Raw genomic sequence first — 13,510 nt, 5'->3', positions numbered from 1 at the left:
CTTTAAAAGTAGCCCATAATGTAAACGGCTAACTCTTCTATATATAAAATATTGTTGGTTTTTGTAAAAAAATTACCTTAAATTCCTTTCTGTATTGTGTTTAAAGCTCCACCATTGAGTCTTTAGAGTCAGTCAATGCTTGAACTATAACGGACTTACTACCTGTACTGAGTAGATTCTACTAATAGGACAGTCATTGATTTGTATGCTGATAAATTGCTTATTAGTTAAGATCTATTTAATATAGTGAGAGAGCCCTTTGCTAATGAAATTGTTGGCTTGTCAAAATATAGTTGGAATGATCAAAACAGTAAATAATATCACAACTAAATCAACCATTATATGATTAAATATAAAGAGATAAATGTATGAACTATGTATAATAATGCTTACAATAGGATCAGCTGAATATTAAAGGGATACTAACCCCTCATTTTTTCTTTCATGAATCAGATAGAGCATGCAATTTTAAGCAACTTTCTAATTTATTCCTATTATCAATTTTTCTTTGTTCTCATGTTATCTTGATTTGAAAAAGCAGTAATAAAAGGTTAGGAGCCGGCCCATTTTTTAGTTCAGCACCTTGGTAGAGCTGCTGATTGGTTTGCTACATTTAGCCACAAATCAGGAAATGCTACCCATGTGCTGAACAAAAAATGGTCTGGCTCTAAAGCTTACAGTACTGCTTTTTCAAATCAAGATAGCATGAGAACAAAGAAAAATTGATAATAGGAGTAAATTAGAAAGGTGCTTAAAATCGCATGCTCTATCTGAATCATGAAATAAAAAAATTGGGTTTAGTGTCCCTTTTAAGGTTTCTGGAGATTTCTATTGGCGCCAAGCAATATGTCAACTATTCTGATTAAAAATAGAAAATTCTGTTTTTGGCTAAAACCAAATACTTTTGTGATGAGCACTATGTAAGCCATCCAAAATATGATTAATGAATAACATATGACCATAAACCATCAGAAACTGTTTAAAGCCATTTCCAGCCATTAAAAAATGAAATTTGAATATATATTTAACTAAGATCATACTTGATAACCAATAATAATTACATACACTTGGGTGGGTTCTACCAAATACAAATTGCAATGTTTGAGAATGATAAGACAATCCTATTTTAAAAGGAGACATTTTTCAGAATTTATAATAATTCTATGTAACTTTCTTATCCATTTAGAATTTAGTGTCTTTTAAAAGAGACATAAAACCCAAAATGTTTCTTTCATGATTCAAATAGAACATGCAATTTTAAACAACTTTCCAATTTAGTTTGAATATAAAATTCTTTGTTTTCTTGTTATCCTTTGTTGAAAACCAGGAATGTAAGTTCAGGAGTGTGCACGTGATGGCAGCACTATTTCCGGTCATGTAGTGCTCCAGACATGCATGCTACCTGTCTAGATATCTCTTCAACAAAGAACAACAAGAGAATGAAGCAAATTTGATAATATAAATAAATTGGAAACTTTTTTAAAACTGTATTCTCTATCTGAATCAAAAAAGAAAAATTTGGGGTTTCATGTCCCTTTAAGTATTCATTCAAAGAATTCCATAAGGTGCAAACTACTTTGTAAGGGAAAAATTGCATCCACAAAGGCTCAGTTGATGAAGTAAACCTCAAACTTTAAGTACAAATTAATTTAAGCTCTGATGAGAGAGCAGATGTAACAGTACACAACATGCCAGAGATTACAATTGATACACAGGATATTTGCTTTTAAATGGATTTGTAATAAGACCTTAAATTGAGCCGTTTCATTGTACATAATGACGTGTTTATAGTCCTTGCTTGGTGAAGACCAATACTAGACTGCATGTTAAAGTATGAAACCTTTGGCATGTCATTAGTATAGCGCTGTACTAAGTGCAATCCCATTGGACAGAATACATGCCTTTTGTGATACATCTTTAAATACAATTCTTTACCTAGAACTGAATGCTTTATCTATTACAGCCCCTATTCTACAAGAGCGTAATACACGTTGATATTTAATATTAATACGATTTTCTAGTTTATCAGGCCATTACATTTTCAGCTGTTGTTTAAAAAGAAAGATAATCCTTTTATTAGCCATTCCCCAGTTTTGCATAAGCAACACTGTTATATAAATACAGTTTTTACCTCTGTGATTACCTTGTATCTAAGACTCTGCAGACTGCCCCCTTATTTCAGTTATTTTGACATACTTGCTTTTTAGCCAATCAGTGCTCACTCCAGGGTAACTTCACGTGCATGAGTTCAATGTTATCTATATGAAACACATGAACTAATGCCCTCTAGTGATCAAAATGCATTCAAGATTAGAGGCAGTTTTCAAGGTCTAAGAAATTAGCATATGAATCTCCTAGAATTAGCTTTCAACTAAGAATACCAAGAGAACAAAGCAAAATTAGTGATAAAAGTAAATTGGAAAGTTGTTTAAAATTACATTCCCTATTTAAATCATTAAAGTTTTTTGGACTTGACTGTCCCTTTAAAATGGCTTCAAGTTCCAATTAGTTCTCACTCTCACAAAGAAATGCTGCTTCCTTTAAACGTGCGTGAAATAATAATGTGCTTCGCAGGCATGGGAAGACTTAAAGGGACATTGTAATGCCTTTTTAGAGCATGTTATTTTTACAATACTGACCCTAGCTAATAGGTGTTTAAGCTCTATTAAGAGTTAAAGCCCTTAAAGTCCAACTCAGGACCTGCAAGTCTTGAAGATTCTAAGCAGTGCATGACCATTCAGCCGATTAGAAGCAGCAGTTGCAAGACCCCGCCAATCCCTAGCTTAGAATGCTTGCAGCTCCAGAGTATGACTTTACCTATGTGTTTAAACCCTTTGCATTAAAACGTCCCTTTGATGTAAGAAACAAAATTAAAAAAAAATTGAAGTGGAAGAAGTTGCTAAGAAGATTTTAAAGAATATAAATTCTAAGGTATTGTCTTAGCTTAAGTAGTGTGTTTTGTTATGTAAAGGTATAAAGATGCCATACAGATGTGGTTTACAGACTACAATCTTGGACTCTTGTGGTAATCTCATTCTTCTGTTAATACTGCAGTCTTGGCATTCGCACAGAAGAGATAAGTGGTTGTGCGTTTGCAGCATTCGCTACCTCGTATGGTTAATGTCACAATATACTAAAAGAGAGCAATAATTTAGTATATACAATAAAGCTAAATTATCTTAGAATAAGCCACAACATACAAACAGGTACAACCAATATTGTTTGGCTATGAACAAATTATTTTAGAGAGCTATTCAGGAGGCAGACCAGGCTTCCAGAAGGAACAAAAATATATAGGTGCATCTCCATATTTTCTATATTGTGTTTTCTCAATGGTTGCTTCTGATGTAAAAATTCAATGAATAGTAAGAATATATCCCATACTTTTTAACTCCAATAGTTTGTGCTAAATAAAATAGACTTCATATCTTACTGCAAAAACTAACATTTATATAACACTTTTTGTAGGCAAATTAAACATAGGTTTATTTAACCATACTAACGTTAGTGCATTGGTGTGTCTGTATATGTATGTATATGTATACACATACATATATACATACACACACACACACACACATAACAGGGCTTAGCACTCACGGTGATCCAACACAGACCGGAGTGCACAACAAGCTTCAAAGTATATCCTTGGTAAAGAAGGCACTCTCCGGATTAAATCCATGCTCACTTTTAATCTAATGTGACGTTTCGGGGTTTCACCCCCGTCCTCAGACCATTTGTTCTGAGGACGGGGGACCCCGAAACGTCACATTAGATTAAAACTGAACATTGATTTAAATCCGGAGAGTGCCATCTTTACTGAGGATATATATATATACCCATGTAGATAAACAGATATATATCATTATATTGGATTGTATTTATTTTGATGGTGCATCTGTATTAAGGCATGGTACAATAAGTTTGAACTAGTATAAGAGGCTGTTTGCCAGTGGTCACTATTTTATTGTTGTTTTGTAACGGGTTTAAGACTTTATGTGTAGGGCAGTGTATTTTTTTAGAATGACAGATGATTAAGACTAAATTATTAAACAATGTACTTGCATGTCCTAAACAAAGCCAAGCTGTATTATGACAAAAATGTAATTCAAGAAAACAAATTAAATAAAAAAATCATAACATTACATGAATTATCCTACAAATCATATACCAGTAGTTATACATATGTCCATACTGGGAGTAATTTAGAATTAGTACTTTATAGTTAATAAAATTCTTTGTTCTAAAAATAATTACATTTTCTCCGAGTGCACAAATTATTTGGAAAAACAAAAAACAGATTCTTGACAAGCACATTCTTAGTCTTAAACTTTCTCAACGCAAGAACAGTAGCAACATTTTCTTAATTGCACTTGGAGCACAGCCAATAGTTTAACCCTTGGCTTCTAAAGAGTAAACCAATGAAATTTCACCAACTTCAGTTTTTTTTTTACATTGGAGGAAAAGTGAAAACATATTTTTGGGGGATTTTTGCAAGTATAGTGGGAAGAATTATAACCGTCTTCTGTTTTTTTTTCTATTGCTGTCTGAGGCAGTCAAGGTGTTTATATCTTATCTTAAAGAAAATAATAAATAAAAAAATTTTTTGCAATGCCCCCCCCCCCCAAAAAAAAGATCTTAAATGTTTCCATTTGTTGCGTTTGCCAAATCAACAAGAATTTGTGAGTTCTCACAATTGATCACCAAGACTGGACTGTCCTTGTCGAATCATTTTCCTTGCACCCCCAACACGGTATTTCACATTACTCGGTTTACTGTGAGGAAGCCTTGGTTGCCAATGTAGACACACAGTGTTGCTGAAAGCTGGGAGATACTGCTGTGTTGCAGCCTAGTCTCTGACTTTGTAGTTTTACAGCTCCGTTAGGTTCGTTCTCCACAATCCAGGGGTCTTTCCTTGCAGCAGGGGCACAGCACAAGCGGTCTGTCAGCATGGTGCCAGTCTGCTCTGTCTGGGGCTTGTTGGCATTTTGTTCTGGCCGTTGCAGGATGGTAGTGATGTGGTTCAGAAGGTCATTGAAAAACTCTGGAACTCCCTCATATCCTAAACAGAACAAAGTAGATGTTAAAACAAAATGCACATTTTTGGTAGGGATATAGATTCCAGGGGAGTAATTTTACTTTTTTTTATTTAAATAATTTTTATTAGGTTGATCACAAGTTACAACATAAATAGATACAAAAGTACATGAAATTATTACATTTATATCTTCAGTCTAAAATGAAGTACTATATTTCCAACTGATTTTTCTTCAATTGTATAATGTATACAAGGAGGAAGGGGGGGGGGAATATCCTATATAACAAACATTATAGTATGAGTACAACGGATCATAGTTGTACCTAAGTCGTCCTGTATGACTGTTAGCATAGTCTACTTTAATGTGTGTGTTTTGGGAATGTGGTTATCTTGTGGGTTGTCTATTACGTTTTGTTCTTTGTTGAGAATAAAATCTCACTTCCCGATATAACAATAGTGCATTTTCTCAAGCAAGATATTATGGTTCATTTCAGAAACCCATTGAGGGAAGGTAGGTGGCTGTTGTGATTTCCATAATCTAGGAAATAATCTTATGGCACAGGTTATCATCAGGTGGAACAGTTTTGTACGATAAATGCAACCTATTTGTGGGATTTGGTTGAGAAGGACAATGTTAGGATTAAGGATGATAATGGTGTTTAAGGTTTGGTTAAGTCAACGTTCTATCTGGTCCCAATAACTCTTATGTTTTGGGCAGAACCACCAAATGTGAGTGTGTTCCTATATCTCTGCACCTTCTCCAACAGCTAGATGAGGCGTTTAGAAAGATACCTTTAATTCTTTGGGGTGTAAGATACCAGCGGGAAATAATCTTATAATTAAGTTCAATTAAAGTTAAGGAGATAGAGGAAGAGTGGGTAATTTTAAAACTGCGTTTCCAATTTGCATCAGTATTTTGAGACGATATAAGGGTTTCCTTATCTGGGAAAGATCCCTGAGTAGTTAGTATATATATATATATATATATATATATATATATATATATATATATATATATATATATAGATATATATAGATAGAGAGAGAGAGAGAGAGATAGAGAGAGAGAGATAGATAGAGAGATAGAGAGAGAGATAGATAGAGAGAGAGAGATAGAGAGATAGAGAGAGATAGAGAGAGAGATAGAGAGATAGAGATAGAGAGAGAGAGAATTTTCGTATGTTGGGGTTAATGCAAATATTTTCAAATGGTGTAAGAGGTCGTAGGATGTCAAGTTTATAGGGTCTGGTGGATATTGCACGGCGGATTTGGAGATATGAATACCAGTTGTGGAATGGGGGTCCTAAGGTGTCATATTTAGTACTACACAGTCTTTAATGTGTGTAGGGAAGTTCCGCTGTTCTGCGATTGGGTTTACTTTTTTTTATGTAACATTAAAAACAAAAACAGCAATGTTGTTAACAATATTGTTACATCTGCTGTAAAATAAATCAAGTCTGCACTATAGATACAGTTTATCTGCTGTCAAATCCCCACCTTGCTATGAGTTTTGTCCATTTATATTATATATATTATAGGGGATTATATAAATTGCTAGACATTTTCCAGATTTGGCTCAATGTACAAAGCAGTGAATGCTGCTTTTGAGCCCTTGCAGAATAGCAAATGCCATGTTTCTTCTTGGCGATTGCCTGGCCCTGCTATTGTGTGAATAGTTGCGTAAAAGAGGGGGACAAAGATGGTAATTGTGGGCAGTAGACATACAGTGTCCGCTGCCTGTTTGTCACAAAGACGGGTGGGCATGTTCCTAAGTTGGGAACCCTGTCCATACATCCTTTAATGCATGCGGCCAAATAAATGCCATTATTCCAATACTGCACAATGTTTAAAGGAATCATAACATAGTTTATTATATTAATCACACTTTATCTGTGCATGGTTTTAATGTCATCAGCCACTTTCACTTGAAACAAATATACCGACAGTAAAGATTCATAACCGGGTTATCAAAAAAGAATCCCTAAAGTGTACTGGCTAGGAATTAAAGGGACAGTATACACCAGTTTTCATAAAACTGCATGTAATAGACACTACTATAAAGAAGAATATGCACAGATACTGATCTAAAAATCCAGTATAAACCCTTTTAAAAATGTACTTAGAAGCTCACAGTTTATGAGGTAATCTGGGACACTAGGTGAAAGGGGCTGGGTAAACAAAAAGAGCAGACCCCCCCCCCTCCCTGCATATGAAAAGACAGATAAACAGAAGCCAGCAGGAGTCTGTAAACCTGTGTATACATCTGGCACTGTGGGGCTTGGTTAGGAGTCTGAAAATTAGCACAATGTTCTTAAAAAATAAGCAAAACTATACATTTTTATAAAAACATTACCAGATAAGCTAGATCAGTGTTTTTCAACCAGTGTGCCGTGGCACACTAGTGTGCCGTGAGAGATCCTCAGGTGTGCCGCGGCAGACTGACAACAGTGTGACATATTTTTTAAATTTTGCTTGTTTTGATGTGACAGGCTCATCAGGCAGACAGGCAGGCATCATTTACACACAGAGAACAATGTAAAATCTAAAGCGCCAGTACAGGCAAAAAATACCCAGAAAAAAGAGAGCATACGATTTAAAAAATAAATAATTTATTCTTTGACAAATGTCACAATGAGAACCTGAAAATAAAAATATATGTATTACATGGAATAAGAATCTCCTAGGTAAAAATTACACCTTATACAAGAATTCAGACAATAAAATATGTGATTGGCCAATCTCTAAAAAAAATTTGAGTAATCTATAAAATCATTTACACAAGGAAAAAAAACCCTCATATATTGTAGGCTACTATCGTTAGCAACTAAAACTGTATGTATCAAAATTTCTAGCAATTTGTATCACAGTATCTATCATAAAAATATCTACTGATAGTAAGAATATGTGCGCTAAGTTCATATACCAAAAATAGCTTCCATTAAATATCGCTAATTCAACATGACAGTGAAATGTCCACAAAGGTGCAGATGAATATGAATGATTTACTGGTATCCGTGATTCCTTAAGTGTAGCACAGTGGTTTTGGGTGTTAGTGCTCTGATGTATCCACTCGTAACTACAGGTACCTGTTTTAGTGATCCTTTTAAGTTCAGCTCTTGTAGTGGAATGTGCTGACTTCTATGTCCGATATCACCTTGTAGAAGTAGATGCCTCCAGAATAAAACGAGCAGAGTAACTTCTTCAGCTGATCTTGAAGCCGTGCTATGAACCCCAGCTGCAAACACTTCAGTCTCTAGCTCAGTTCGCGCCTATACCGGTTAGGGCGCTGATTGGCTTAGTGGTATGGGAGTGTCTGGTTTGAGCTGTGGGGTGCCGGCTCTACAGCTGATCCTTTCCTTTCTTCCTCTTGATGCACAATAGGAGATCCGCAACGCGTTTCCGCTGAAATTACTTCAGCCTTTGTCAAGCTTGGAAGCTATTTTTGGTATATGAACTTAGCGCACATATTCTTACTATTAGAGATTGGCCAATCACATATTTTATTGTCTGAATTCTTGTATAAGGTGTAATTTTTACCTAGGAGATTCTTATTCCATGTTATACATATATTTTTATTTTCAGGTTCTCATTGTGACATTTGTTGAAGAATAAATTATTTATTTTTTAAATCGTATGCTCTCTTTTTTCTGGGTATTTTTTGCCTGTACTGGCGCTTTAGATTTTACATTGTTCTCTGTGTGTCCTTTCCCCTGGGGATTTAGGAGAAATATCCCCTTAAATCCTAAAGCATAGATACCCTAACCTTTGCGCAGTCTGTATAACCTTTTGTAGATTTTCCTAGGCATCATTTACAACCATGACATATTGACATTCATTCACAGATAATCATTATGATTGTTTGTGAATGAATGTCAATATGTTACGTATAGTTTGTAGGAGGCATGGCATGACAGCACAGTACAGTACGTGTGTGAATATATATATATATATATATATTATCTCTCTCTCTCTCTATATATATATATATATATATATATATATATATATATATATATATATATATATATATATATATATATATGCTGTATTAGGCTACAATGTGTGATTTTGTAAAATTTTGGGATGGTGGTGTGCCACAGGATGTAAAAAAGTGTGCCACGGCAAAAAAAAAATGTTGAAAATCACTGAGCTAGATAAATGGATCATCTACAAAAAATTATGCAAAGAAAAATCTAGTGTGCAATATCCCTTTAACACCAAAATTGTAAATTTGTATATCTAAACCCAGATGTGATAGGAATCACATTCACTTGCCCTCAAAGCTACGTACATGGTAGTGTGATGTTTTGTTAATGGTGTACATGAAGGATGTTTATATCTCAACAGAAACAAACAAAAACAGAATTTATGTTTACCTGATAAATTACTTTCTCCAACGGTGTGTCCGGTCCACGGCGTCATCCTTACTTGTGGGATATTCTCTTCCCCAACAGGAAATGGCAAAGAGCCCAGCAAAGCTGGTCACATGATCCCTCCTAGGCTCCGCCTACCCCAGTCATTCGACCGACGTTAAGGAGGAATATTTGCATAGGAGAAACCATATGGTACCGTGGTGACTGTAGTTAAAGAAAATAAATTATCAGACCTGATTAAAAAAACCAGGGCGGGCCGTGGACCGGACACACCGTTGGAGAAAGTAATTTATCAGGTAAACATAAATTCTGTTTTCTCCAACATAGGTGTGTCCGGTCCACGGCGTCATCCTTACTTGTGGGAACCAATACCAAAGCTTTAGGACACGGATGAAGGGAGGGAGCAAATCAGGTCACCTAAATGGAAGGCACCACGGCTTGCAAAACCTTTCTCCCAAAAATAGCCTCAGAAGAAGCAAAAGTATCAAACTTGTAAAATTTGGTAAAAGTGTGCAGTGAAGACCAAGTCGCTGCCCTACATATCTGATCAACAGAAGCCTCGTTCTTGAAGGCCCATGTGGAAGCCACAGCCCTAGTGGAATGAGCTGTGATTCTTTCGGGAGGCTGCCGTCCGGCAGTCTCGTAAGCCAATCTGATGATGCTTTTAATCCAAAAAGAGAGAGAGGTAGAAGTTGCTTTTTGACCTCTCCTTTTACCGGAATAAACAACAAACAAGGAAGATGTTTGTCTAAAATCCTTTGTAGCATCTAAATAGAATTTTAGAGCGCGAACAACATCCAAATTGTGCAACAAACGTTCCTTCTTTGAAACTGGTTTCGGACACAGAGAAGGTACGATAATCTCCTGGTTAATGTTTTTGTTAGAAACAACTTTTGGAAGAAAACCAGGTTTAGTACGTAAAACCACCTTATCTGCATGGAACACCAGATAAGGAGGAGAACACTGCAGAGCAGATAATTCTGAAACTCTTCTAGCAGAAGAAATTGCAACTAAAAACAAAACTTTCCAAGATAATAACTTAATATCAACGGAATGCAAGGGTTCAAACGGAACCCCCCGAAGAACTGAAAGAACTAAATTGAGACTCCAAGGAGGAGTCAAAGGTTTGTAAACAGGCTTAATTCTAACCAGAGCCTGAACAAAGGCTTGAACATCTGGCACAGCGGCCAGCTTTTTGTGAAGTAACACAGACAAGGCAGAAATCTGTCCCTTCAGGGAACTTGCAGATAATCCTTTTTCCAATCCTTCTTGAAGGAAGGATAGAATCCTAGGAATCTTAACCTTGTCCCAAGGGAATCCTTTAGATTCACACCAACAGATATATTTTTTCCAAATTTTGTGGTAAATCTTTCTAGTTACAGGCTTTCTGGCCTGAACAAGAGTATCGATAACAGAATCTGAGAATCCTCGCTTCGATAAGATCAAGCGTTCAATCTCCAAGCAGTCAGCTGGAGTGAAACCAGATTCGGATGTTCGAACGGACCCTGAACAAGAAGGTCTCGTCTCAAAGGTAGCTTCCAAGGAGGAGCCGATGACATATTCACCAGATCTGCGTACCAAGTCCTGCGTGGCCACGCAGGAGCTATCAAGATCACCGACGCCCTCTCCTGATTGATCCTGGCTACCAGCCTGGGGATGAGAGGAAACGGCGGGAACACATAAGCTAGTTTGAAGGTCCAAGGTGCTACTAGTGCATCCACTAGAGCCGCCTTGGGATCCCTGGATCTGGACCCGTAGCAAGGAACTTTGAAGTTCTGACGAGAGGCCATCAGATCCATGTCTGGAATGCCCCACAGCTGAGTGACTTGGGCAAAGATTTCCGGATGGAGTTCCCACTCCCCCGGATGCAATGTCTGACGACTCAGAAAATCCGCTTCCCAATTTTCCACTCCTGGGATGTGGATAGCAGACAGGTGGCAGGAGTGAGACTCCGCCCATAGAATGATTTTGGTCACTTCTTCCATCGCCAGGGAACTCCTTGTTCCCCCCTGATGGTTGATGTACGCAACAGTTGTCATGTTGTCTGATTGAAACCGTATGAACCTGGCCCTCGCTAGCTGAGGCCAAGCCTTGAGAGCATTGAATATCGCTCTCAGTTCCAGAATATTTATCGGTAGAAGAGATTCTTCCCGAGACCAAAGACCCTGAGCTTTCAGGGATCCCCAGACCGCGCCCCAGCCCATCAGACTGGCGTCGGTCGTGACAATGACCCACTCTGGTCTGCGGAATGTCATCCCTCGTGACAGGTTGTCCAGGGACAGCCACCAACGGAGTGAGTCTCTGGTCCTCTGATTTACTTGTATCTTCGGAGACAAGTCTGTATAGTCCCCATTCCACTGACTGAGCATGCACAGTTGTAATGGTCTTAGATGAATGCGTGCAAAAGGAACTATGTCCATTGCCGCTACCATCAACCCGATTACTTCCATGCACTGAGCTATGGAAGGAAGAGGAACGGAATGAAGTATCCGACAAGAGTCTAGAAGTTTTGTTTTTCTGGCCTCTGTCAGAAAAATCCTCATTTCTAAGGAGTCTATTATTGTTCCCAAGAAGGGAACCCTTGTTGACGGAGATAGAGAACTCTTTTCCACGTTCACTTTCCATCCGTGAGATCTGAGAAAGGCCAGGACAATGTCCGTGTGAGCCTTTGCTTGAGGAAGGGACGACGCTTGAATCAGAATGTCGTCCAAGTAAGGTACTACAGCAATGCCCCTTGGTCTTAGCACAGCTAGAAGGGACCCTAGTACCTTTGTGAAAATCCTTGGAGCAGTGGCTAATCCGAAAGGAAGCGCCACGAACTGGTAATGTTTGTCCAGGAATGCGAACCTCAGGAACCGATGATGTTCCTTGTGGATAGGAATATGTAGATACGCATCCTTTAAATCCACCGTGGTCATGAATTGACCTTCCTGGATGGAAGGAAGAATAGTTCGAATGGTTTCCATCTTGAACGATGGAACCTTGAGAAACTTGTTTAAGATCTTGAGATCTAAGATTGGTCTGAACGTTCCCTCTTTTTTGGGAACTATAAACAGATTGGAGTAGAACCCCATCCCTTGTTCTCTTAATGGAACAGGATGAATCACTCCCATTTTTAACAGGTCTTCTACACAATGTAAGAATGCCTGTCTTTTTATGTGGTCTGAAGACAACTGAGACCTGTGGAACCTCCCCCTTGGGGGAAGTCCCTTGAATTCCAGAAGATAACCTTGGGAGACTATTTCTAGCGCCCAAGGATCCAGAACATCTCTTGCCCAAGCCTGAGCGAAGAGAGAGAGTCTGCCCCCCACCAGATCCGGTCCCGGATCGGGGGCCAACATTTCATGCTGTCTTGGTAGCAGTGGCAGGTTTCTTGGCCTGCTTTCCCTTGTTCCAGCCTTGCATTGGTCTCCAAGCTGGCTTGGCTTGAGAAGTATTACCCTCTTGCTTAGAGGACGTAGCACTTTGGGCTGGTCCGTTTCTACGAAAGGGACGAAAATTAGGTTTATTTTTTGCCTTGAAAGGCCGATCCTGAGGAAGGGCGTGGCCCTTACCCCCAGTGATATCCGAGATAATCTCTTTCAAGTCAGGGCCAAACAGCGTTTTCCCCTTGAAAGGAATGTTAAGTAGCTTGTTCTTGGAAGACGCATCAGCCGACCAAGATTTCAACCAAAGCGCTCTGCGCGCCACAATAGCAAACCCAGAATTCTTAGCCGCTAACCTAGCCAATTGCAAAGTGGCGTCTAGGGTGAAAGAATTAGCCAATTTGAGAGCATTGATTCTGTCCATAATCTCCTCATAAGGAGGAGAATCACTGTCGACCGCCTTTATCAGCTCATCGAACCAGAAACATGCGGCTGTAGCGACAGGGACAATGCATGAAATTGGTTGTAGAAGGTAACCCTGCTGAACAAACATCTTTTTAAGCAAACCTTCTAATTTTTTATCCATAGGATCTTTGAAAGCACAACTATCCTCTATGGGTATAGTGGTGCGTTTGTTTAAAGTGGAAACCGCTCCCTCGACCTTGGGGACTGTCTGCCATAAGTCCTTTCTGGGGTCGACCATAGGAAACAATTTTTTAAATATGGGGGGAGGG

General features: G+C 38.2%; 1 protein-coding gene across 4 annotated transcripts in view; it reads right to left on the bottom strand.

Annotated features, from left to right (window-relative positions):
* Positions 1-3,943: 3,943 nt before the first annotated feature.
* Positions 3,944-13,510, bottom strand: part of ITPK1 (inositol-tetrakisphosphate 1-kinase) — a 509,696-nt gene continuing 500,129 nt past the window's right edge. For all 4 annotated transcript variants that reach the window (XM_053697538.1, XM_053697536.1, XM_053697537.1 and 1 more), the window contains one exon: positions 3,944-5,062. In XM_053697538.1, the coding sequence (XP_053553513.1) occupies positions 4,773-5,062 (290 nt within the window). In that variant the 3' untranslated portion in view covers positions 3,944-4,772. The remainder of the gene's footprint in view (positions 5,063-13,510) is intronic.

Source organism: Bombina bombina, chromosome 1 (genome assembly GCF_027579735.1).
Source record: "Bombina bombina isolate aBomBom1 chromosome 1, aBomBom1.pri, whole genome shotgun sequence".
Classification (NCBI taxonomy): domain Eukaryota; kingdom Metazoa; phylum Chordata; class Amphibia; order Anura; family Bombinatoridae; genus Bombina; species Bombina bombina.
Note: the sequence above shows the minus strand (reverse complement) of the source record. Positions and strands in the feature narration are given on the sequence as shown.